We start from the raw sequence: 26,207 nt of genomic DNA, 5'->3' as shown, positions 1-26,207 counted from the left end.
TAAGCATAAGGGAAAAGAACAGTGTTAATAACTGAACATTAATGAGAAGGTGAAGAGTTTTTAAAAATTTAATTCAGTGAACACTTTGAAACCGAGGGAATATTTCACATTAAAGTGACAGAATAACTTTTTGTAATGGAAAACGTGAATTTTAGAGTTGTTCTGATACAAGTATCGGAAATGCCTCCAATACTGCATAATATGCTTGTATCTGTATCCGAGAGTGCATGCAATATCTATACACAGAATCAGAATCAACTTTTTTCCAGAGTATGTAAACCGATTACACTATGAAGTAGTTTATCTGTGTTCTTTTTCAGTTATGACTGACTGTAGACTAGATAATAAAAAAGTCTTATGGCATTCATTCTCTGCATGTAATTAATCATGTTTTACGCTTAAGTTCATGCAACAATGAACACAATCATATCACATCCATACATGGTTAGTAATATACAGATGTTAACATAATAATAATAATAATAATAATAATAGACTTTTGTTATTAATGCACTGGTATTGGATGTATGTTCGGGTATCGGAATCGGTAAGGAAAGAATGGTATCTGAACATCTCTAGTGAATTTAAAGATCCAGAGATTTGAACAATAGTCCTGGAAGACTTCAACACAGAAGCTAACACCTGACTTGATGCAGTGCTGTGTCCTTGTAGTGGAGTGGCATGTTTTGTATCTGTGGTTTGAGGTGAAAGCAGCAGCTCTCCATGTTGGTGTTGTGCAGTACTTTTGGTGATTTGTATGGAATGTGCTGCTTCCTGTTTGGTTCAGTGTTGCCTGTGGATGTTTGTGGTTTTATCGCTTTTTGATTATTCTTACTGGTTTCTAATTTGTTAAAAATAGTATTATGGTATAACTCCTGATCCTTGAGACTATATGAATATTACTGTTTGGCCTCAAACACACAACAGACATAATTTATAGTCAGTTTAAAGAGAATTTTCTTCCTCTAATGTTTTTAACTTTGTAATATGTTGATATAAAGTAAGTGTAGCTCTAGCTATGTTTCCCTGGCTGATGTATTAGGCAGCAGGAGACAGAGTCACGTGTTTAAAAACAGGCCCTGGTGACACAGGAGCTGCGGCGCAGCGGTGTGTGAGCAGGGCTGTGTTTTTGAGCAGGTGTGCTGTGTTTTCAACAGGGTTACCAGTGGTTGAAGGACAAGATCTTGAGCGAGGAGGGCCGGCGTCAGCAGGCGAAGTTGAAAGAGCTGCAGGCAATCGCGGAGCGGCTGGGCTGCACTCTGCCCCAACTCGCCATCGGTACGCAGATACACTCTGCCGCTCTCTCTCTTTCTGTCTGTCTGTCCGTCCCTCTGCCTCGGACACACCGAGGTCAACAATCGCTCTGACAGCTGTCTGGTTTGACTGTTGGTGTGTTGTGTTGTCACGTTTGTGCATGTGCTGTAAATACTGTAGTCGTCTATAATCTTTCTTTTATGGCATTAATAGATTATACAACATCTCTTTTTAAACACGGATCTATCCCTTAAAGACATTAACACAGAAATACAAATATCAACATAAGGGATGCCAACATGTTTACAGTATATATTTGTATATGCAGGTCTGTGGTGTTAACATGTATTGAACAGTTCCAGTGTCAGCATTAAAATAGCGTCCCGGGCATAAATCCAGCGACCGATATTGATCAACTGCCGTGCAGTAAAGTGAGAATGTGCAAACCCAAAGACGTACGCCCCTGTGAGGGCTGTTAAAGCGTCAGACGTTTTGCAACGCAGGCGAGTAAATCTGGGACTACCTCTCCTGTCTCAGAGCAGATCACCCTCGCAGTAATGTGGTGTCATAGATTAGGTTTCGCAGCCCATTAGTGGACACCTTCATCCCTCCCAATTACCATAAATCCTTCCAGCACTCCTGAAGGCAGCACAGAAGATTAATGTCCATCATGTAGTCCTCTACATCACTGTGGCACTCCAGTATTGAATAAAAACTATATAACAATGATGGACTTCCTCCTGCCTCTAGCTGGGTGCTAAGGCCTGGTGCTGCTGGGGCAGGTGCTGCATTCAGGTGTTGTGCAAATACAGTTAATCCAAGTTTTGGGTATCTCAGTGGCCTGAAGGAGAGGTTACAATTCCTTCCAGAGAAACCTTCAACTGATGTCATTATTTGCCACGTTTTTATGTTGGCGAGAATTTCTGTAGAATTATAATCCCACTATTATTACATTTAATTTCTCCCTCTCAGATTACATGCATACAGCTGGATTGCATACTGCAGATCGCTATTATTATAGCACAACAAAAAACAACATGATTTTTTTTGTGTCAGTTTTCTTACAAAAAACTGTGTTTCTTGCATAATATTAGAGTGAAGTATTAGAAGAGAGATTCTTGTACTTTTGTCGTATATACGTTGAATTCTACTTTGTGCGTCTACTGTTACTCCACTACAGTTGAGTCACAGAGGGATGTTTCTGATGTGCCAGATTGGTATCGGAATAGATACTGGCCTCATTAAGCAGATCAGGATTCAGCCACGGCTGATTATGTATGGGATCCTCATTTTAAAATTCGGTTGATGCTATAATTCAGGCATGGCCGGCAGCTGCCACGGAAAGTACCACGTTAGCGGCATAAAAAACACTCCAGTGAGTTCCACGCAGTGACATAAACAGACACAAGAGAAGCAAGCCTTGAGGGATTTCTGCCAGAAAGGGTTTAATTTAACCCAAACAACTATGTTTTCTTCCTTTCAAAGTAGTTTTGTTTTCCAAAACTAAGAGATTTCTTACAGAAGGCCAATATCACCATCTATAACGTTTAAAGCAGCTGAAACATAAGTAGATGAAGTTAATACTGATGAAATCAATTGTACTTTTACGTTTTGCTTTTAATGGAGTTTTTTTATATTGATATGTAAAGGGTCTGTATACTTCTTACTCCATTGTTTGACTGTTGGTGTGATGAGTGCAGAGACTTTTCCATTTTTAAAATTAATTTTGTGTACAGGAAATGTCGCAGTAGCGTCCATGTTTTGTCACACTGGTGCGTGTTGTTGTCTAAATGTGCTTGTGTGTGTGTGTGTGTGTGTGTGTCCAAAGTCATGTTTGGGGTATCATTGTCATTTACTGGTCTCCTGCAGCGTGGTGCCTACGAAACGAGGGGGTGAGCTCTGTCCTTCTAGGGGCATCCAACACCGACCAGCTGATGGAGAACATAGGAGCGATACAGGTGAGGCCACAAGATGAATATGTTTGTTGTTTTGTAGAGCACATCAGTGGCATAACTTCTGAAAACGTGACCTGGCCTGTTTCATCAGGCCCGTATTGGCGCCATACAGTCTGTAACAGCAGCTTCCTCTCCTGGGTACAGCCTCTTGGGCAGTTTGCTGCTGCACGCTCGGGTGCTTTACTGTACCGAGTTAATAAGGTCAGCAAAGTATCATTTGCCAGGGTGATTGGAGACGAGTTTACGGCCACTTCTTCCTCTCCTGATAAGATGCGCTCTTTTAATGGGGTTTTCAAACCGGTGGGGGTTATGTCCTCTCCTCACATTATGTCTGGCCTGTAGTAAAGGGCATTCTTACTCATAGTCATATTCTGTGTGTGTGTGTGTGTGTGTGTGTGTGTGTGTGTGTGTGTGTGTGTGTGTGTGTGTGTGTGTGTGTGTGTGTGTGTGTGTGTGTGTGTGTGTGTGTGTGTGTGTGTGTGTGTGTGTGTGTGTGTGTGTGTGTGTGTGTGTGTGTGTGTGTGTGTGTGTGTGTGTGTGTGTGTGTGTGTGTGTGTGCGCGTGCTATGTCTCCTCTCCCTGAGCACATCTGATATTTCAGTTTTGAAATGCCATGCTCACATTTCCCGAAGGCTTTGCAGTTTCCCTTTTACTGGGAATTTTACATTACAGACCCTGAAATATTTTTTTTCTACACTGGGGGAAGAGAACAAATATTTTTTATTTTCAACATGAGAGCACTTTTCATTTGATTACATCATGGTGAAACTAAACGGTTTGTCTATTTTAAACAGTTTTCTGGATTGTGTAAAGGAAATAAAATGGAAATAATTATATAATACTGAAAGGGAGCATTCTGCTGTAAAACAAAGGCAAAAAAAATAATGCAAGTTAAGATATAAATTTGAATATACAATTTAAGTAATATAATTTGTGTAGCTAATACTTGAGTTAAATTTCCCTTCGAGCATTTTTTGTACTTTTACTGTAGTAATCAACTGAATACTTCATTCAATTACAGTGTAATAACTTACACTAACCAATCAGCTGGATGTGAGTTAACCAACGTACAAAAGTCATACTCAAGTATCAAGTTAGTGTATTTTAAAGAATTTTTTACAGATGAAATAAGCTGCTGATCAGCTATAAAACTGTCAGTGTCTTTGGTTGCTGTATTTGAGGTTACGAGCTGGAAGTTGCAGACTGGACGGCACAATTTTGGTGACAACTTGAAAAAACTCAAATCCCAATCTGTTAAACAATGGCCACTCAAAGTGAGTGGCCATTGAGGACAAAATATTCACCGTTTCTGTCTCTCTCTCTCTCTCTCTCTTCGCAGGTTCTTCCAAAGTTGTCATCGTCCATCACACACGAGGTGGACAGTATCCTGGGGAACAAGCCGTACAGTAAAAAGGACTACCGTTCCTAAACGCAGTGCAGCCTCGTCCGGCAGGGCTGCACCCGGGCTGCAGCCACAGCGCCCCACCTTTGCCTGATCCTCTGTTTGCTTGAGCTTTTACTGAGTGAGACCCTGGCGCATGAGTCTGGCCACACCAAGGCCACCCAGGGCACCTCATTCAGAGTTACAGGGATAAGTTAAGGAAAGGGGGAAAAAATACAGTCACCTCCACAGGAAAGAAAGGGAAGAGAGGTTAGGAATATGCGCTCATACTTAAATCAGTTATACATTCAATTCAGCTGAACGTATTTAAAAAACGTAGAGAAAAATACTTAAAAAAAAAAAAAATAAGCACACGCTTGCTTGGCAGTCAGATTTCTCTTTTTATTTATTACATTTTTTTGCTTTTTTTTTCTAAAACTGAATGCAACTAAAAGGAAGATTAAGTTCATACTGTATGAATATAGGAGAACTACTCTGTTGCACATGTACCATAACCATGCATTTGTTCCTTGGGCGTTCTGTTTACAAACACCTGTGTACTGTACGAGTCTGTCAAGGTTTCTCTGATGAACCTTTGTTTGTGTTGTTGACATTTTCAGTGTATGAGCCTTCTCGTGGGCTTTAACAATCAGCACTTTAGTATTGTCAGTAGAAGGTATTTCTAAGGAGTGGAGAGGATAGGTATTAAAAATAGTTTTATCTTACAGTCGTTGCACTATAGAATCATATCTCCTCCTGATAATTCCCTCTCCTCCTCATCCTCCCTTTATGTCTTCACTGGCAGTACGTTTGTCCAGCCTGATGTTCTGACTCCTGCTTCCTAAGCACGGCAGCCAGGATGAGGAGGGGGAATGAGTGTAGGCTGATGGGGTCAGGGTATCTCGTCTGTCACTGAAGAGATTAGCTATTTATTAATCCCTGACAGTAGGAACTGCAGTCGCGTTAAATCAAGTGCAGTGTCGTACTTCACTGTGTCACCCAGCCTCTGCTCTGAGGATTTACTGTGCAGGAAGTGGACATATCAGTGCTGGCTCCACATCTCATGGAAACTCCCCCTTGATCAAATTTTGTTCAAGTACTTTGCCTTATTTACAGTTGCATCAGACTGTGGGCTTCGGACATAGACGAGCAGCTTGACGGCTGCCCCTTTTGGCCGACTGGTCTCATGTCCTCAGTAAATACTGGAACGCTGACTGGTGGAAGTGGCATTAGGAAGTGGTTATCAGTAGGTGGCAGCAGCTCAGGGAACAGAGCGGGTGGTTTTAGTCGTGTGTTGGCATGCTCATAGTCAGGGGGTTGTATTTATTTAGCGTGGCTTGAGCCAAAGATCTTCTTCTTCTTTATCTATCTTTGACTAGCTTTTCACCCTCACTTCCTGCAAAATTATAGGACTCATCTTGGCGCATGTGCTGTCCAGCTTGTTATCTTTCTATGGTGTATATATATATATATATACATATATATATATATATATATATATATATATATATATATATATGTATATATATATCTTTACTTGCCCATGATGTTATACAGTACTAGTTAACAAATAAGTCCTTCATATACAGAATGCACAAGTACAGCTACTTGCTTTAGGATGTGTAAGGTTTGTTTCAGGCGACATACAACCTGAGACGTATCAGAAATATTACTGCAGAATTTGACGCCGCCCTATATCATTCTTTCTCCCTTGGGTGCTCTCTTACTGTGATTAAAGCACAAGTGGATAGCATGTGATACATCCTCAAAGCATGGACCCTCTTCACCGAGCCTACAGTACCTACGGGACAAGCAAGGTGATGCTACTCCGCTTACTAACAAGTGTAGGTAACAGATCTTTACTAACCACTGATAAACTATTGATTCTTAGCAGATAATAAACAGGTACACATTAAGAAAATCATCATATTAGTGTGAATGGTGACGTGAATGAGACTTTAAAGTGCAGGGGATAATCAAAGTGAGCGTTTCTGTGCGGTTGAGATCTGCTTTGTTACTCCTCTGTGATTCTTTAACAGCAGCAAAGTGATTTCATGTCGCTGCTGTTCATCCTGTTTGTGTGTGCATGGGGAGGGGGGGATCCCTTGCTTTAGCCTGTTGTATTAGTTGATCCCTGTATACATTTGACTTTGCTGTGTCTGAGTGTTTTTTCAGGAGAAGAGAAACAAAAAAGAACATTTAGTTAATTTAGTCTGTGGAGTTCCTGTGTCTTAATATCTTTATCTGCAAGGAGCAGGGAGGATGTTTGAGACTTAAAGTTCGACATTTTGGGAACTATGTTTTTTGCTTTTTTTTCAGAGAAAAGTCTACTAAATATAAGCAGTCTATATTAGCATTAAGATTGGACACAAACACTGCGAGTCTGACCACATTGTCACTCCTCGACAGAGATCTCCGGTCCCTGGAGTTTTATGTTAGACTCCCACAGTGGTACGTGTGTGGTTCTAATCTTTGTGTCTTTACCACTCGATAAAAAAACATCTGACTTTTGTCTTTAGTGGGAAAGGTTACAATCGGCATTCTCTTTGCACAAATGTCTCTGCAGTAGTTGCAGTTATATATCGCCTCCAGCTTCGATCGGAAGCGAACATGCAAGTTTTTGCTTTTTGGCGAGTTGCTTTGCTGCTTGTCACCTCGATCAGTAGCTTCTGCTTACTCTCCTCAGCCATGCAGTGCTCGAACATCATTTAAAATTAGTAGGCACAATGATCTGAAAAAGTAACTATCGTAGCATTTTCCCTGGCCTCTGTGCCGCTTTCTACCGTTTATAACGTTAAACGTGACAAAAAAATACTGAAAGGCATCTCTTTTTTAGCAGGTGTTCCTGTTAAAAACCCACTTACATGTTGATTTTTGTGGAAGAGGGAAGAAATGTCATATCTTGTCTTTATGCTAATACACAGACGTCTGTCATCAATCTCTTCATCTAACTCTCAGCAAAGAAGGCAAATAATTCCATTTCCCAAAATGTCAAACATGCCCTTTAATGGTATCGCTGTGTATTTTGTTTGACCATCAGTGTAATTTCACACTGTGCTGACCCGCCTGACAAAGATCTTGTGGTGTTAAAAGGTTTCTGCGCATTGTAGAAATAACTCAACATTTTTAAGGCTGATGTGTAGTCTACCTGGTGCCCTCGCCTGTGTACGAGAGATTCATGCTTTAAGAGGTCCTAGTTTCTTTATATTTGCTGTTCTAACATTTTAATGACTAGTTGAGAAATGAAACCAGACCCACAGATGGATAGCTTATTTTACAGAAGGTTCTAGGTTATACAGAGAATATATTTTTATGTTTTAGCCTTTGATGCAGTAAAGAGAATCAAAAGAAAACTTTTTATTTTTTTCATCATGCTGCATTTTCCGTATTGTGTCGGATTTAAGACAAAAAGAAGCAATTTCTTTGTGTTGTGTGATGAGAAATGCTCTGAAGTGAATGCTCTGGTGGACTGAATTCACTCTGAAGATGACGTAGTGAGAGCCTGGTATCTCCTGTACATACTTTGACCTTTGTATATACGGTATATCCGGTTGTGATGATCACCTCTGCCTTTTCTCTTTTCTTTTTTAATTTTCTTTTGCAGGCATTGCTATCTGCACTGTGCTTGAATCTGAATTTAGACAGGATGTACAGCTTCGATCTTCAATGAAAATTAAATAATGATAAAATAAGAATGGTAAACAAACATTTATGCGTCTTGTCTTTATTGGCATTCGTGTGTAGAATATCATTCTGGGTTGTTTATTGGACTGTAGATGTGTCGCTCTAATCCAGTGGATGTGTTATATTCAATTGTATACAACAGTGAGAAATATAAATATGAAGCCATTTATACACAAAATCAACAAAATATTTAGACTCTTAACCCTAAAGAAGTGGATGTGTAATCTTAACTTATCTATCTCATACTGAACTGTAAAATCCCAGCGGTCCATTAAGAGATAGTTAGGAGACAGGAATGTGCTTTACTGTGATATAAAGGTCTGAAGATCAATAACGTCCTTGTTACACTGTACAGTAAAGCATGATAGCACCATTGGACTGAGGTTAGTACTTCATAATGTATAGATTGAAAAACAACTTCATAGTACTGCAAGTAATGAAAAATGGTTTAAAAAACTGCCTCAGTGGCAGAAGGTTGCATCAGATTGAGCAATTTCCTTACAAAATTAGAGATTATTTTATACACAGTACCTGCAAAAGGTGACAAAATATTAAACAAAATGCGGAAAAAAGTGCAGTAAACGCAACCACAATCTCCTGACGCTGCACACTGGGGATGTACTGTAGTTTGTTTGTGTTCCACTTTGACTGCAAGAAAATCACAAAGTACCGCCGTTGCAGGACAGGCAAAGGATTCAAAGGACATTTTGTCAGAACAAAAAATAAAGAGTCAATCATCCAGCTCAGGTCCAAACATGTAACTGCCATTCTCATCAGAGAGTCTATTTCCATGAACGTCTTCCAGCTGCCTGCTACGACTTCCTGTCACAGGCTTTCACTCACTCGAGTCACTTTGGAAAAACGTGGCCGATCTGTCCCAGTTGGAGTTGGACTCTTCCAGTTAGATAGAGTTGCTATAACGAGTTGTTGTGCTGCGAGTCTCCTCTGCTGCTGCCGTAGGTAACGCGCGGAGGTCCCCCTGAGGAAACGCACAAAAGGCTGTGAGTCCACATCTGCAAACACACATGCATTCATACTTGATCAGAACAAAGATGACACCAAAAAGAAAGTGCAGCCTCTGCAGGAACTGAACGCTATCAGCACTTAAACTAGTTATTTACTATTTTATCACAAAGTCAGCTAAAATGTCACTTCTGCTGTGACTCCAGAGTCAGCAGAGCTGGTGGTCACCTGCAGTCTGTGGATGTAATGATGAGGTGAGATCACAGCAGGGATGCATGAGTGGCAGTCACATTGTTGCGTCATCACTGTACCTTCTTTACAGGAGAGTCCGATCCAGCTGTGCAGGCAGATACAGCGGCCATTGCGTCTGTCGCACTGCGACCCGTTGTCACACTCGCAGGTCTCTGCACAGTCTGGTCCGTAACGATTCACTCTGCAGTCTGACACGACATACAAATTCACACAGTTAGAGCTGAACAATTGGGAAAAACATAATCATGATTATTTTAAGTGATTTTGCAATTACGATATGATTCATGATGTTGGAGGGAATGATAATTTTTTGCATAATTATTCTCATTTAATTCGATCAATTGGTGTGATTTTTGGAAGGAATCTGATCTAAACCAAGACTTTTTCTTAAGTGTAGAATACTGAGATTTGGTAGCAGCAAAATTGCCTTAATGGAGGTCGTTTAGGGCTTTATACACAGTCAATTAGTTACTCATGGATTATAGATACTAAATGTATACATTTATACATCTTTCTATCATAGTTTTTACACAATATATTAAGAAATATACAATTAGTCAATAAAACCTATGCTATTACACACAACTTTTAGAAAAGGTTAAATTTCCATTTTTTCAACACAAAACAAATTCAGTTCTTTAACCGGTTTTAAGTCATTAATGGATAACTTACTGATTTCATAGTCAATCAGACGTTTACCTCCACAGATCTCTGGGGTTAAAGCAAAAAATAAATCTTCTGACTGAATTTTTTTTTTTCAGGCCAAGTTTATATTTCCTCTCTAAAATTTGTATTTGTAAAACTGTTTTCATATTGATCCCAAATATCCAGATTCCAACAAAAAACAAAGGAAGGTTACTCTCTAATATAGTATGTCAAAGAAAGTCATATTATAGTAGGTCGTAAAAAAAAAGTCATACTATAGTATGTCAAAAAAAAGTCAGTTCTTTAACCGTCTTTGTTAAGTAAAAAACAAAATAAATCCACATCTTTGAGAACAGATATAATTTAGTAGTGTTCACAAAAATGGTTCCTCGTTCAAGCCTCTCGGGCATAAAGTGCCCAATTTAGAGAACCAAGATGTTTCCCTCTTAACAAGCAACTTGTAGATCTTGTCCTCTCTTAAATTAATCATGCTGTGCAGGGGAGAGATGTTTTAATTTTGATTGAGCCTGTGCTCAAAGTGAGAAAAAGGCTAAAAGATTACCGATGTCACATCTGTGTCCAGTCCTCCCTGAGGAGCAGAGGCATCTCCCTGTCGCAGGGTCACACGGAGCGTCGTCCTCACAGTCACACAGCTTGGCACAGCTGAGACCGTAGGTACCCTGCTCACACACTGAGAGAGGAGAAACATTTTAAAAAGGAGGATAAATAAGGCTAAGAAATGCCAGCTACCCTGCCACAGTATTGTGTGAATCCGCAGTCATTTGACCGACCTCTGTGACAGCGTGCTCCGTGGTACCCTGGAGGACAGACGCACTGGCCCGATGCTGGGTGACAGGAGGCTCCATTCATACAGTCACACTGCAGCTGGCACAGCGGGCCGTGGAGACCATGGGGACAGGCTGAGGACGAGGGATTCATGCCACGAGATTTAAAGTCGACCTTTATGGGTTAAAATGTTCTCACTGGATTCATAAATGAGTATAAACCCCAGAGTTTAACTTTGATACCTCAACAACAGAAGCTTTAGTTTTCTGTTTGAACGTTTCAGACAGGGATGGGTATCAAAGAGTGATAGAAGTAAATTACTTTACTTTTACGTTTGTATTTCTGTTTTGTGTTACTTGTCTTGAAAAAAAACAAATACCACAGTCGCAGTGGGAGATCATTACTGTTCTTTGGCCTTCTTGTGTATGAAAATATATAATATTTAATTCCTTAAAGGATAATTCTGGTCAATATTCTATATTTTTATTATCAACAAATCCCATTGTATAAAAAAAACATTAAAAACATTCCCAAGCCTATTGCTTCCAACTGAATATGTGAATCTTAAAAACAAAAATGTTTAATTTTTAAAAATTGGATTACACAATTTCCCAAAACAGGACACGATTTGTAATGTTCATCTTGAATGTCTTTAAACTAACTCATACGACTGGTGAATGAAGCACTCACGGATGCATTTATAATACTTTAAATAATGCACAGCAGCAGAGGGAACAGACGTTTCAGCCTAAAGCTGATTTAAGCCAACATTGCTCAAACAGAAGTATTTAATGCATTTGATGAGGACTATTTTTAGCTGTGGATTAATACACTTTTGGTGATTTTGTGAGTCCTTCCAGCAGCAGGACAGTGAATATGGGACTGAGTCAAAATAAACTACAGTGCCATTTTCACTGTAATGAAAGATCACAGTGTATTGGTGTGGCTTAATAGATGTTTTCATAATAGTTTTCGAGGAAAGAGCAAAGAGGAGTAAGATGCATCATGTTTCTGTTACAAAGACAAAATGTCTTATTTTTAATCTTTAATGGGATTTATTAATCCTTTAGGACACTTCTGACTCTCTTTGTGAGTTAGTCTGTTCTCACCATGTTCACACAGATGTCCATAGTAGCCTGGACCGCACTGACACGTCCCTGTCACTCTGTCACAGGTGCCGTTATTTTGACAGTTACATTTCATCTGGCAGTTGGCACCAAATCTGCCCATAGGACATTCTGGGAGACGATTGAGACAGGATGACAGTTAAAAAAAAAGGGGGGGGGGGGATCAACCTTGTGATTCAACGTAGGTTTAGATTAATGCTACAGCAAATCATGTATGTGATCGTGAGCAGAAGCTTCATGAGATGCAGAAATGTGTGTCGTCACCTTCTCTGCAGTGTGAACCAGTCCAGCCCAGACCGCAGGTACAGTTGCCACTCACAGAGTCACACACACCGCCGTTACTGCAGTTACAGCGTTGGAGACAGTTCGCCCCAAACCAGCCTGGAGGGCAGCCTGAGGTGGAAAACACACTCAAATTAAAGTGCAGAAAGCATTCTGATTCACTATCAAAACAGAACACAATAATAATGTTGTAATGTTGTAAACATGTTGGTTTTCTTCTTTAAAATACTGCAAACTCTTCAGTCCATTTTCAGGTGTCAGGTCTTTTGCTGTACTTCATTTTTGCACAGAGCTTCATCATCCATCCCAGTGAGCACAGAGTCTCGAAGACACTTACAGAAACTAGACTCTAAAACCATCAGAGGGCTTCTTGTCAAGGATCTGAAGTTGTTCAAACTCAGATGTCCTGAGGTCACAGATAAAACAGAGCTAGCCGTCAAGTAGTTACATTTGATACCGGTGCATCAAGGGCTGCTTCACTTATGCTTCAGAAGCAGTGACGTTCCAAGCTTTCTTTAAACTGCAAAAACATGACTGATGATGTCTGAAGTATCTCTAAAGTTCTGGTAGAGCTATGATCTGGCCCCAAGAAACCATGCCCTACACAACATGAACCCAAATAGCTTCTGTTCAAGATGTCATATATTTTGGTGATTTGAGTTTACTTTCTTTTCCAAATATTGAACAAGAGTTATTATCTTTCAATTTGAAAAAAATCAGCAGACAAAATCAACATGCACTCTGCTCACAAGAGAGGATTCAAACCAGTAGTATTCAGGTGCATGTCACTGCAGCAGCAGTAAATGGCACATGAAAACGTATCAACAGTCCTGAGAACTCACCGTGTCCACAGTCCTCTCCTCTTCTTCCAGGAATGCACTCACAGCGACCGGTGACTGGATCATTCTCTGCTCCGTCTCCACACAGTGCCACCCGAGTACAGTCGACTCCATAACGCCCGGCCGGACACGCTGTCACACACGGGACACGCATCAAAACCCCCGTACTGTCATTTATTAATGATCCATTCAGTGTCACCGGCGCAGTTTCTGATGGACTCACTGATGTTGCAGCGTGCTCCTATAACTCCTGCTGGACATTCACAGGCTCCTGTGGAAGGAATGCACTTCCCTCCGTTTTCACACTGGCACTCGCTTTCACAGTTTGGACCATAACGACCCTGTCCACAAACTGAAAATGACATTGAAACAGCAGAGAATAAGCACTTTTAAAAGGCTTTTACTTTAGTGATTTAAGTCTAAAAGTTTTGAATATAAAGTTTACATACTTTGGTCACATTTTGGGCCTTGAAAACCTGGAGCGCAGTAGCACAATCCAGACACCGGGTGGCAGAGCTGGTTTGTCTCTGAGCACTGACAGACCTGATTACAGTTCAGTCCAAATGTTCCTGACAGACAAGCTGATAGAGGGAGAGGATAAGATGTACAGTTTGTAAGAGATGTTTTTGTCATTTAATGTGTTTTTATTAATGCTAGAATGAGTTCATAAAACCAGCTGAGCGTCTTCATTTTCTAAATGGACTGGCAGCGGAAGTTGGTCCTGCAGCACTCACTCTGTTCACAGCCGTTTCCTGTGAATCCAGGAGGACAGCCGCAGTCTCCAGAGACGTGGTGGCAGGACGTGCCCTGAGCACAGCTGCAGAGCTGCATGCAACCCTTTCCATACATACCCGGCAAACACGCTGAGAGGAAACAAAGTGGAAATAATATAGCTTTGTGTATGTAGAAGTATACAGTAAGTGTAATAAGCCACTGGCCAATTAATCAAATTTTATTTTAAATTACAATTTTGGCCAATGACTTAGAAAACAAGATAATTTAAATGAAATGATTATTTTTGCCAAATTCTGTTTCACTTATTTTGATTAGTATCTTATTTATTTAAATGAGTATGTTTTATATATGTATCTCTCTTTTTTAAATTAGTTTTTCAGTTTAATTATATTTTAAACAAACAGTTCAATAAATGCAATAAATGCATGATGATTCCAAAGTCAATCAGTAATCATGTTCAACAACCAGTCTCAATATTGACCAAAATAATCCATAAATCAATGCTGAAAGGCCATAATCGAGCAGCCCTTCCTTGCACGTAGGTTCATGATCCAAACAACAGGACAAAGTCCATCCAGCAGGGGTTGCAAGAGCAGCACAGAGTCTTCAACAGAAGGTTTGTACCTTTGTCACAGAGTTTTCCTCTCCACCCTGGTGGACACTGACACTCTCCAGAGACGTGGTGACATGAAGCCCCGTGCACACACTGACATCTCTCCTCACATCCGGCACCAAACAGGCCTGCTACACATGCTGAGCGGAGAAGGTGCAAATGAGAGGTTCTAATTAACAAAAATGCACAGTATTGTCAGTCCAACAGTTTCCACTGTGCAGCAACTCCCATGAGGTCAAAGTTTCAGTTGGTTCATTAGTTTTGCTTCAGTAGAGACTCACTGGCTCACCTTTTTCACAGCGCTCTCCGATCCAGCCGGCGCCGCAGCTGCATCGACCGGTCTGTCTGTCACACTGGCCGCCGTTCTCACATTCACACTGCTGCTGGCAGTCCGCCCCGAACCGGCCCACCGCGCACTCTGTGTAAACATACATCAGCGTGCAACACATACGTGAGACAAGAGAAAGAAAGCAGAGACGACATAATGTGAACTACACACGACAGGGAAACCTGCCTTGTCATATTTCTGCTGAGGCCGGATTTTCTTTTTTTCCAGTAATTTATAGTTGGACAAAGTATGGAGTTGGCAATCAGAGGTAGTAGCCACAGAGTTTAGAGGGTAAAGACATTCCAGCGACAGGATTAGAGGTTTCCTGAGCATGAGGAGGGGGCTGGGCCTGGCACGGCTCGACAGTGAAAGGTTGTAACAGGCACAGAGGGAGGATAGTGTGTGATGTGGAGCTCAGAGGGAGAACGAGTTGGAATGTCATCGCCGGGTCGACAGAGACTTTTACAGAGCAGAGCTCGTCAGTGGTGCAGCAACAAACTCTGCCAGCGAATAACCAGACTGTAGGCAAAAACAAATGAGCTAAGACAGCGGACTGAACTCAGACTGATGTATTTCCTGGGAACAGTAAAACAACCACAGGCCTCTGTTTTAAATGTTTACCTCAGGGTTCAGGTGATGTTATTCTTCTGCTTTTCTGTCCAGACTAACCAGCATCATTATGGCCTTGCGAGACGAGGCTGGAGCTCGTAGACTTGGGCCAAAAAAACCCGAAGGATACATCAACATAAATGATCAGATTAACCTCCATAACGATACATTTTTTTACATCAGTGAGTGTTTTTGTTTTCTCACTTTGTCCTGTTTTATTCTAGTATGATGAGTTAAAGATGCCAGTCTGTTGGTTGAACTTCTAGTAGGATGTCATTGGTTGTTGTATGTAGCTATTGACATGTAATGAAAATTAGGATGCAAATGAGTTTAGGTTAGTAAAAGACTCACATTTGTAAATTATGTCTGAGTGAGAGTTTAAATATTCGAAAAATCAGCGGTTCGATCTCCAACTCCCCCGGTCCACATGTGGAAGTGTCCTTGGGCAAGACACTGAAGCCCGAATTGCTCCCGGTGCTGTGCATGGGTGTGTGAATGTGGTGTGCATGGTTAGATGAAAATATTTATTTATTTATTTTGCCTTTAGTTTTAGTTTGCCTTTATTTGATAGCACAGCTGAAACGGTGACATTTCAGATGTTCACTTTTGGTTTTACCTCCACATAAAAAAAGTGGCCTGTTTACTAACTCTGTGATCATCTCCTGTTTCTTGCTACGTTAGCCTTTGCTGTAGCAATGTCAGTGTTCCCAGATCTGAGTATGTTATTATAAATGTCGGCCAGAAGTACCAAAAATAAGACCGAAGTTGTAAAATGTTAAAATATTCCATCTGAAGGTGGTTTTGCGGTCACACATATGGAGACTCTTACCCCGTTCACAGGCTGTGCCCATCCAACCACTAGCACATGTACATTTTCCGTTGCTCTTGTTACAGGTGGCTCCATTCTGACACAAGCAGCGCTGCCGACAGTCTGCTCCGTAAAACCCTGCAGGGCATTCTGGGAGAAAAACACACAGAAAAAACCATCACGTGGCCCCCTTATTTACCTGTCATATAGCTTATTACCTTGCCCAGTGCTGTGTTCACTCACCTTCTGTGCAGTTGGGTCCAGTCCAGCCAGGCGTGCACACACACTGCCCACTGGCTGGGTGGCAGATGCCATTGTTACGGCAACTACAGGTTTGGTTACATCCTTCCCCATAGAATCCAGCTGGGCACGCTGCCAGGAGAGGGACAAATAATATCATTACCTCCTGATGAACTTTGCTGATCAAAAGTGGGAATTCCAGCGTCTGGTAATTGATACTGGCCGTAGCATGGGGAACATCGAGTCGGTGCTTTCTCATGTACAACTAAGCTGGGTTTCCCTAAATAACTCTAAGACCAACTGTGTTTTTGTTCCACTGTCAGTCAGCGTTACCACGTTGTTCTCGGTCCTGATACAAGCCATCTTTCATAACACTGGACAGTACCTCTTAATTTCATAACTCTCTGTGGTGCACCTGTGACTCACTCAGGTTGCAGAATGGACCAATCCAGCCAGCAGGACAGGAACAAACGCCGCTGACGTGGTCACATGTCCCACCGTTTAGACACAAACATTTTTCCTGGCAGTCCAGCCCATAGAAACCCTGTGGACACGCTAAAACACACACACAAGAATAGTATTTATACATGTTCAGTAGGTGAATTTGTCTTTGTGATGTGAAGGAGCTGCTCTTACGCCTTTCACAGAAGGTTCCAGTCCATCCCACCTGGCAGGTACAAGCTCCACTCACATGGTCGCACAACGCCTTATTGTCACACTGACACCGATGGCGACAAGCGAGACCAAACTTACCTGATGGGCACTCTGAGGGAATTTTACACACACACACACACACGCACACGCACACGCACACGCACACGCACACGCACACACACACACACACACACACACACACACACACACACACACACACACACACACACACACACACACACACACACACACACACACACAATTTAGGCTTACAGAATTGAGATATTTGGCTTCAAATAACACTGAACTTGTCTTGTTTTATAAAGGTTGGTTGTAAAAAGACACAATTTTTCCCCCTCTGGGGTTAAATTGAAATTGTTACTTTGGCGTCATCTTGTGGTGACACAATGACATTGCAGAATGAAAGAAACGCAAACTGCCAATGAATGAATGAACAGGCTGAAATCATGTGCTATATCATTTTTCCTTTAGGGATTGTTTCATTTTTCTACAAACTGAAAGCACTAAATAACACTAACATACATTTAATTAACAAAGTTTCAGTCCTCAAACTTTCATCTCTGATGACTGAAACATTGATAAAGTGATCGACAGTTTGCAGGATTATTTTGGTTCTTTCATGGCATGTGAGGTTCATGCCAATAACACTTTTCTTGTGTCCAAGAACATTAAAGTATTTTATAACAAACAAAAACTTAAAACATGCTATGATCGTAAAAAGAAAATGTACTCATAGTAACTTGAAAACATGAGATTGAACACTGTGGTCTTAGGGCTGGGCGACAATTCGATATGATAGCGTATTGTCTTTCAATAGCAAAAAGTTACAGTTTTGATGTTATAATCAAAATCACCATATTGCCCAGTATGGCATCCAGATTGTAAAAACAATGTCACAATGTCTAACATATATTATTTTATTGTTTTCCATCGCAATGTCGAAAAAAAAATGTTGATGTTTGTTATAGAAATATTTTCCATCAGAATCATTTGGACACCGCTTTATGCTCTGATCCTTGCAAATTATGTTCATTTTGCACTACTGTCGTTAATAAAATCATCAATTTGTCAAGCATTTAATTCACACAGGAGTATATTAAAGTAAGCTTTACCATGTGGTTATTTCATATAGACTAATGATTTATGACATTACCAGAGAACATGCCATAGTGTATCTAGATATATATCGTTATCAAGGTATGAAATGAGCTATGGAAGGATCATTTTGGCCCTATGTGGTCTTTAAATGCTTTAATACATAACGACATACTCTGGTGGCAGTGTGTTCCCGTGTAACCAGCCTCACAGTTGCACTGGCCCGTCACAGCGTCACAGCTGCCGTCTCCGTTTCTACAGTCACATACTTCTGCACAGTCTGCCCCCCAGTGCCCTGCATCACAGGCTGCAGCAGACATATCACATTTGAGTGTTAGACAAAACACGGGAAACATTTTTACTATCAGATATACAAGATCAGTTTTCTTACATAGTTCTCTTCAGTGCTAGTGGCTGACAATGAATGTTTTCCACCACTGTTACCTTTCCTGCAGTTGTGTCCAGTCCAGCCAGGAGCGCAGGTACACCGTCCACTCACCGCATCACAGCGAGCATTGTTCTCGCACACACACTTCATTTGGCATCCTTGACCGAAACGTCCACTCGGGCAGGCTGCAAGGAAAAGAATTAAAAAAACAAAAACATCAGGACTAATCTATCAGAACCGACTTCACCGGATTGCATGAACGCACAGCAAGTTCCCATGACAGCTTTGGTCCTGTGATTCATCCATCAAATGAGCCTTTAAGAGCCAGTGGATGTTTGAATTGGAATTATATTCTTTCTTCCCAGTAAATTATGTTTGAGGGGGTTTTCAGGCCGCTGAAGGATTTTAACTAATGACCTAGGAGAAAAACTGCTCCTCTGTCTTCTGACATGTTGCTCTATTTCTTGTCCAAACTGCACCACTGTGTCATTTCCATATTCCACAGCACTGCCATCCTCCTCAGCTGGTTGACTGTAAATGCATGTTACTGTGGAAAGTAAAAATGCGCACTGCTGATACTCACAGTTCTGGCAGACTTTACCAATGAATCCTGGAGGACAGTTACAAGAACCGTTGTGTTTGTCACACACGCCTCCATTCTCACAAACTGAGCATGTTTCTGTGCAGCCAGGACCCCAGGAGCCGTCCGGACACACTGTGGAAAAGATTTACATTTTCATCATTGTTATCATGTGGAATTTGTGTAGTTATTTATCCTCAGCTGTTAAAAAGAAAAACAATCTGTCTGCACTCACAGTTCTCACAGTGAATTCCTGATGTCCCCGCTGGACACTTGCATTGTCCCGTCACTTTGTCACATGGAGCGCCGGTGCAGTTACAAGGATGTATACAGCCTGTACCAAACCTTCCCCCTGGACAGTCTGACAACGGACACACGGTAGGGTCTTGTCACAACATGGGAGCACAAACTCTTCAGACAAATGAGCTTTAAAGGGAGAGTTTAGATTTTTCGAAGTGGGGTTGGATGAGGTACTTATTCATTGGCGGAACGCTCCCAATGTGGAGAGGCAGACAGGAGTCCTGACACGGAAGCTAAGAAATGTACTTCTGTTGACGGGGGCAGCAGCCAAATGCATTTTAGCCTTTTTTAGGTGGTCAAACTACATTTTGTTGTTGCCTGTGCTGCCCCTCGTCCACAGTACATTGCTGAGATTGAATCTTCCTCCTGTCTGCTTCTCCACACATGGGTCGTTCTGACCGCCATCTACTGTAGGTGATACACTGACTTAGTACCTATACAACCTCACCTCAAAAAATCTGAAGTATCACTTTAAAGCACAAGGAAAGCATATCCTCTGTAGAGCCACCTACCCTGATCACAGTTCTCTCCATGACGACCAGGGGGGCATTTTCGTTGGCACTCTCCGGTCACATGATCACATGATACTCCTGGTGGACAGGCACACTTCTTCTCACAGCCGGCTCCGTAAGTACCTGGGTTGCATTCTGGAGACAGAACAGGACGGAGCACTCAGTCATTATAGAGAATGGAAATATCCCCTCTCTCCTTTTAATATGTGCCTCAATGATTTACTGTCTTTATTTAGTGGAGACCCTTCGGCTGACTCATACTGTACGTTTGTTACTGTTTTGACTTCCTTTATGGATTTTATTAGAAAGCAAATGGACTTGGCTGTAACTCAGTGTATGTTGATTTATGTGCAGCTCTGAGCGTGCCCATATTTCAGCCTGTATAGACGCTGGAGGTACAGTATAGATATTTATTCATATCTTTGGCAACCTTTAATTTACCTTCTGTTTTCTTTGCCATGTGCACCAACTAAGGGTGGGGGGTTTGACTTGTTGCCTTGTGTTTTTGTACATACTTTCATATTTACTTGATCAAAATGTTAAATTAAAATGTGTCGTCTGTAATCCATATTGTATTTTTACAGTTATAACATCTTATAGTAAATGCAAGTTAGTTCTGTTGACGAGCAGCGCATTGTGACAACGTGCTCACCTTCCTTGCAGGTGTTCCCCTGGTAACCAGATTTACAGACACAGGTGCCGTGGCGACGGTGACATTCGCGAGTGTTCCGCTGGACACACGGACACTCCTCAGAGCAGCCGGGGCCAAAGGTCCACTTCGGACAAGCTGAAGGAGGAGAAGCAAGGAGGAGGAGATGATCTTACAACAGGATGGTGTAAAGGATGAAATATGATTACAGCCACTACAGGATTATTTGTCGGTTTTTCTATTCCATTTGGATTCTTGCAATACTAGTACAATTTACAATGATCCGGCCAATCTGTGCTTTCATCATCTGAGTTTCCTGACATTAGAGTTCAAGGGTGAGAGGATTATAGGGTAGGGTGTAGGGAGATTGTAAGGTAAGGACAGCGGGACTTACGGAGGTGGCAGAAGCGTCCATAGAGTCCAGGATCACACAGACAGGCTCCGTAGGTTCGGTGGCAGCGCCCGTTATTGGCACAATTACACTTCTTATTGCACTGCTTCCCATAGAAGCCCTTAGGACAGCCTGCACACAGGACACAACTCATAGTAAATGCCAGATAACTACCTCCTGTGGGGCAAAATAAATGTTTTCACTGAAGATTAACCCACAGAACCCCAAACCTGGATCTGAAAATCATGTTTTCTTTGTTTTCTTTTTTATTGTCAAAATGAAACCAGATAAAACAGATATTCAACTTCTTGCTGTCCATCATCTGTGACGAACGCGTCTGTCAGGTAAAAGTAAAAGTAACCAGACTAAGCTTAAAATAGTGATATTTCATCAAAATGACTTTATTCTACTCTTTCTAACATTTCGCCAAAGGCATTAACCATATCCTTTTTTTAAAAACAGTAAATTCAATGAAACTACAAGTGACTGCAGGTTGTTGACACATGCAGAGAGGAGACGATGAGAGGTTGTACAAATGTAAATAGGTCAATATGTATAGATTTATGGAGACCCCCTTTTTCCACCACTGATTTCCTTGTATGCCATTATTTGGAAAAACGCATGTATATATTCTACCTTTTCTTTTCTTTTTTAACAAATTATCAAAGAAATTCAGTTTTTTTCTTTTTTTATGATTTATGACATTCTAAGTGTTGTACAAAATACTTCTCCTCACTTCTAACCACGATTGTGCTGACTATTCATTCCAGTGGAAAATGAGACCACAGGGAGTAAAAAAATGACAGGAGCAAAATACACTCAGCTTGGAATTCAGAGGAGCAAATACGCTTGTCTGGGGCGAAGGAGGACAACTCACCATCCTGGCACAAGTCACCACTGACCCCGGGTGGACAACGGCAGCTCCCAGTGACCGGATCACAGCTTGCACCATTTTTACACTTACAGGGGAAGGAGCAGTTTTTACCAAAATATCCCTCGGAGCATGCTGTGAGATTGAAAAATAAAAGATGTCCATCATTGCTAATCTGTCAAGACTGACTTTATAATTGATACAGAAGTGACAGTTTACACGTGTGTGTGTGTGTGTGTGTGTGTGTGTGTGTGTGTGTGTGTGTGTGTGTGTGTGTGTGTGTGTGTGTGTGTGTGTGTGTGTGTGTGTTTGTGTGTGTGTCTGTGAGTGTGTGTGTGCGTGTGTTTATGTGTGTGTGTGTGTATATTTCAGGCAAATCCTCACTCTGGTTGCAGATTATGCCGGTCCATCCTTCGGGGCAGTCGCAACCGCTTTTCCATTGATTACATTTTCCTCTATTAGAACAGTCTTCACATGTCAAACTGCAGTCATTGCCGAAGGTGTCGTCCAAACACACTGGAAAGAAAAACAACAACAACAACAGGGTAATAAATAAGACTCAAGTTAACACCAAGCTGAGACAGGACAGTTCACAGTGAATCATTTATTTTGTATCATATCTTAAATCTAATTGTGACATTTAAAGGCTCACAATCACAAAGTTTAATAACTGCCTCTGACTTTTTGGGGAAGGACATTTTCTCATTGGATGCCAGAGGTTATGAATATGTCAGTTGATTATTACAGTACAAGTTTCAGAGAGGTTAGGAGGAACATACATGTAGGCACAAGGCAACTGGAAGTTTCCAATACCACTTAAACATTTGTCAAAAAGATATGATATATATAAATTAGTTTTGCAGACGTTGTTCCTGTCAACCTTCAGTGGAGTAACATTTCATGTTAAATGTTCTGCTGTTGTCTAAGTTTTGACACAAAACCGAGCCTTTGACGTCCTGTTAGGCGCTGCCAGGACATATAAGCCTCAGCATTCCTGCCAGAGAAGCTGTGGTGCTACATTATGTTCAGACAGTCTGGGAGCATGAGGCTCAGTAATTAACCCTCACCATGTGGTCTGTTCCTGTCTGCAGTAAATGAGTCTGTCAGACAGCTTCACCTCCTGGGAGTCACACTCAGGTAATCAGATACAGGTTCCTCTTAATGATAATGAGCGGTTAATGGTTTTTGAAGGGGAAAAACTCACCAAATTTCTCGGCAAGGTTACTCTCGGCCCTCAGCTCGCCCTCATCGTCTTCATAGTCGTCATAGCGCTCCAGTGGTTGGTTGTAGTCCTGCATAAAGGTGAGCACGGGGCGAATAAGAGGCAACTCGATTGCACCTCCACTGGACAGGGCCTCAATTGCATCTTCTAGTGCTGCGAGAAGATAGAAGGCGAAGAAATGCAATTTCACAGATTACAGTACATATACAGTTAATGTAGTTTAGATTTTTCCTGAAGAAATGTGTGTTTTTTTCTGGCTTAATAATCTCAGAGACTAGATCTCACAGGTTTTTTTTCTTGTAAATTTACGACTTTCATTTTAGAACATTTTTTCTCTGAATGTTACGTCCTCCGCCCGCTCTGTAATTTAAACAGGCTGTTAGTGGCATAGTCGCATTTCACCTAAAGACCATTATTCCAAAACTACTACTGTGATTGACTGGAAATGTTACTGTCTTGTTTTTTTTCCAGTTGTGACATCAAACTGTGGGCCAGTGCAGAATGGCTTGCACAAATGGTACATTTTTATAACGTAAAAAGAGCATAAGCTTTTAACACTTTTGTACAACAATTTGTATTTCCATAAAACCTGCTCTTTAACACTCACAATTTAGACTGAATGACTCTCTACACAGGTTGTTTTTTGCAGTACGACATCAACAGTTTGCCAGCTTTTCCATTGGCATGTCTGTGGTGTGATTCACACTTGGCCACTCTCTCTTATGTTGATACTCACGGATGCAGGAATGGCGGTCCTCGTCCAGACGGAAACCCCGGCGGCAGAAACACTGGAAGGAACCCGCGCTGTTCTGGCATGTGTGATCGCAACCGCCATTAGCAGCCAAACACTCATCTACATCTAAACAACACAGACGCACCACACACTCAAACACTTTTGCTTCATCAAAAGTTAAGAGAAGCCAAAGCAATTTAAGTGAGCAGCTCTCACTTTACATGTTAGACAAAGACGACATTGTTTGTGTTGACGTATTCTGAGTCAAACTGGAACACTCCCAAATTCAACAGAGGTAAATATTCAGCCTCATAAAAGTGTGAGTGCCGTCCACATTTTGACTAAGGGTTAAACATACCATCACAGCTACATCCGTCTGAGTTGAGTCTGTACCCTGCTGAGCAGTAACATTCATAACCTCCGGGGTAGTTGGTGCAGTCTTGCTCACAGCAGGAGCTCTGCTCTCCACACTCATCCACGTCTGCCAAACACAACAAGCAGGGAGACTGAAATTGTGAAGTGCCTGTAGTGATATGTGTTCCTGCTCATGGACAGAAACCTTTTATGAGATCAGGTAAATTGTACAGGTTTTATAGACAATCAAGGTCAAAGTAGAGAATAATAGAACTGAACTTAAACATATATGTTTTTCCTTATTATATGAGTAAAAATTCTAACATTGAACATCTCCCACCTCCTGACCAAGTGCCCAAAAGATGATTAAAAAAAAAAATAATAATGCTGAAATTATTTTAAAACAAATGGTTGGTTGGTTCTGCATGTTGTTTTCAGACTTTTTCAGTATCTTGTTGAATTGAGTGATCATCTAAACTAACTGAGCTGTCAGTGACAACATCATCATAAGAATATATATTTAGCAATAATATCTATTAAACCCATATCTATAATTATAGTACTATATAAGGTGAGACACGGGGAGTTATAATGTAATTACTGTCAATGTGACGTCCTCTTTTAAATAGGAGTGTGCTTAAAAAACATGTAATGGAAAGAATACAATACGACTGCATTCATTTGACATGGATGCACTTAATTAACTGGTAATAAATCAGTTCTGCAATAAATCCCCCATTTATAAAGGTTATAATGTTCAGGCGGTGATTAAACTTAATGGTACTTTTAAAGGACGTACTATACTGAGATGACTTATATTTAGCTTAAATAGGTCATACATAACGATGACACCTCTCAGTTTGCAGCAGAATAAATTAGCAGTACCACAAACTAACATCCCCCAAAATGATCCTAAAGTTGGATGAGTCGAGATGTTTTGTAAATCCTAGAACCATCTTAGAACTTAATCCAAAATAGAAATGGCAATCAGAACCCAACTCAAACGAGAACCAGTCATAAACTCCAATTTACTAATCCACTAAAAAATAAAACAATAATGATTCAATAAGGTGTTTATATTTATTCACTCTGTGAATGAGTGCTGATGTCATGTATGAGTACGCCTTACAATTTCTTATAAACACTTTTTGTGTCAATGCATGTGCATTACAGCATCTTACCAGTACAGGTTTTGAGGTCGTCGTCTAGTCTGTAACCCTGGTTACAGGAGCAAACGGGCCCGCTGGTTGAATGTTGGCAGTGGTGCGAACAGCCTCCGTTGTTGTTCTCGCAGCTGTTCACAATCTCCATCTCGATTCCTTTCAAAAGTTCACAGTGAGATCATGTGTGTCAATTAAAGGGTTAAAATATCTTGTACCAAATCAATGTAAAGGTTTCTATGAATGTGATAATATTAGGAGGGTTCACACTCACTGTAACACTGTTTTCCATCAGATCCCAGCTCATAGGCAGCGTTACACACACAAGCATAAGAGCCCAGTGTGTTGTGGCAGCCATGAGCACAGTTGGCCTCTTCTATCTTACACTCATCGATATCTGTAAAAAAAACAAAAAAAACATGTAAAAAAACAAACACTGAATACATCTGGTCTGCATAGGTTCATTTAGAATCTCACAAATCAAATCCATGTTTGGACTTTAAAACCATCTTTCTCACACCGTTGATAGATACAAACGGGGGAAACATTGGCTCACATATTCTGCATCTTCTTTTTCTTAAAAGCGTCACTTGTTTTAATCATGTCAGGGACCGTTTAGCAGCTTTCTGGAGCATGTGGAGTCTGCCCAGCTGACATGGAAATGTAGATGTTCAAATTTCCATTTCTCCGCTGTTTCCAATCTTCACACTTTGTCACTTTTAAATTATTCACACATTTCTTTTATTTGATAGAGTTTTAACTCTTTGACAACTATG

General features: G+C 41.0%; 2 protein-coding genes across 6 annotated transcripts in view; one reads left to right on the top strand and one right to left on the bottom strand.

Moving 5' to 3' along the window:
- kcnab2a (potassium voltage-gated channel subfamily A regulatory beta subunit 2a) overlaps nucleotides 1-6,026 on the top strand; it is a gene marked incomplete at its 5' end in the record, with an annotated part of 100,234 nt that extends 94,208 nt beyond the window's left edge. For all 5 annotated transcript variants that reach the window (XM_083939503.1, XM_083939501.1, XM_083939502.1 and 2 more), the window contains 3 exons: nucleotides 1,158-1,278; nucleotides 3,124-3,212; nucleotides 4,549-6,026. In XM_083939503.1, coding sequence (XP_083795629.1) covers nucleotides 1,158-1,278; nucleotides 3,124-3,212; nucleotides 4,549-4,638 — 300 coding nt within the window. In that variant the 3' untranslated portion in view covers nucleotides 4,639-6,026. The remainder of the gene's footprint in view (nucleotides 1-1,157; nucleotides 1,279-3,123; nucleotides 3,213-4,548) is intronic.
- Nucleotides 6,027-9,109: 3,083 nt separating this feature from the next.
- Nucleotides 9,110-26,207, bottom strand: part of megf6b (multiple EGF-like-domains 6b) — a 62,698-nt gene continuing 45,600 nt past the window's right edge. The window contains exons 9-38 of the mRNA XM_083938352.1: nucleotides 25,706-25,828; nucleotides 25,453-25,590; nucleotides 24,276-24,398; nucleotides 23,921-24,043; nucleotides 23,167-23,337; nucleotides 22,347-22,478; nucleotides 21,969-22,097; nucleotides 21,095-21,223; nucleotides 20,704-20,838; nucleotides 20,052-20,186; nucleotides 19,475-19,600; nucleotides 19,243-19,374; nucleotides 18,716-18,844; nucleotides 18,447-18,578; nucleotides 17,138-17,266; nucleotides 16,928-17,056; nucleotides 16,505-16,633; nucleotides 16,283-16,411; nucleotides 14,806-14,934; nucleotides 14,528-14,656; nucleotides 13,903-14,031; nucleotides 13,618-13,749; nucleotides 13,392-13,520; nucleotides 13,172-13,300; nucleotides 12,312-12,440; nucleotides 12,030-12,158; nucleotides 10,926-11,054; nucleotides 10,697-10,825; nucleotides 9,549-9,677; nucleotides 9,110-9,253 (exon numbers count right to left, since the gene is read on the bottom strand). Of these exons, the coding sequence (XP_083794478.1) occupies nucleotides 9,189-9,253; nucleotides 9,549-9,677; nucleotides 10,697-10,825; nucleotides 10,926-11,054; nucleotides 12,030-12,158; nucleotides 12,312-12,440; nucleotides 13,172-13,300; nucleotides 13,392-13,520; nucleotides 13,618-13,749; nucleotides 13,903-14,031; nucleotides 14,528-14,656; nucleotides 14,806-14,934; nucleotides 16,283-16,411; nucleotides 16,505-16,633; nucleotides 16,928-17,056; nucleotides 17,138-17,266; nucleotides 18,447-18,578; nucleotides 18,716-18,844; nucleotides 19,243-19,374; nucleotides 19,475-19,600; nucleotides 20,052-20,186; nucleotides 20,704-20,838; nucleotides 21,095-21,223; nucleotides 21,969-22,097; nucleotides 22,347-22,478; nucleotides 23,167-23,337; nucleotides 23,921-24,043; nucleotides 24,276-24,398; nucleotides 25,453-25,590; nucleotides 25,706-25,828 (3,860 nt within the window). The 3' untranslated portion in view covers nucleotides 9,110-9,188. The remainder of the gene's footprint in view (nucleotides 9,254-9,548; nucleotides 9,678-10,696; nucleotides 10,826-10,925; nucleotides 11,055-12,029; nucleotides 12,159-12,311; nucleotides 12,441-13,171; nucleotides 13,301-13,391; nucleotides 13,521-13,617; nucleotides 13,750-13,902; nucleotides 14,032-14,527; nucleotides 14,657-14,805; nucleotides 14,935-16,282; nucleotides 16,412-16,504; nucleotides 16,634-16,927; nucleotides 17,057-17,137; nucleotides 17,267-18,446; nucleotides 18,579-18,715; nucleotides 18,845-19,242; nucleotides 19,375-19,474; nucleotides 19,601-20,051; nucleotides 20,187-20,703; nucleotides 20,839-21,094; nucleotides 21,224-21,968; nucleotides 22,098-22,346; nucleotides 22,479-23,166; nucleotides 23,338-23,920; nucleotides 24,044-24,275; nucleotides 24,399-25,452; nucleotides 25,591-25,705; nucleotides 25,829-26,207) is intronic.

Source organism: Echiichthys vipera, assembly GCF_963691815.1.
Source record: "Echiichthys vipera genome assembly, chromosome: X".
Lineage (NCBI taxonomy): Eukaryota > Metazoa > Chordata > Actinopteri > Perciformes > Trachinidae > Echiichthys > Echiichthys vipera.
Note: the sequence above shows the minus strand (reverse complement) of the source record. Positions and strands in the feature narration are given on the sequence as shown.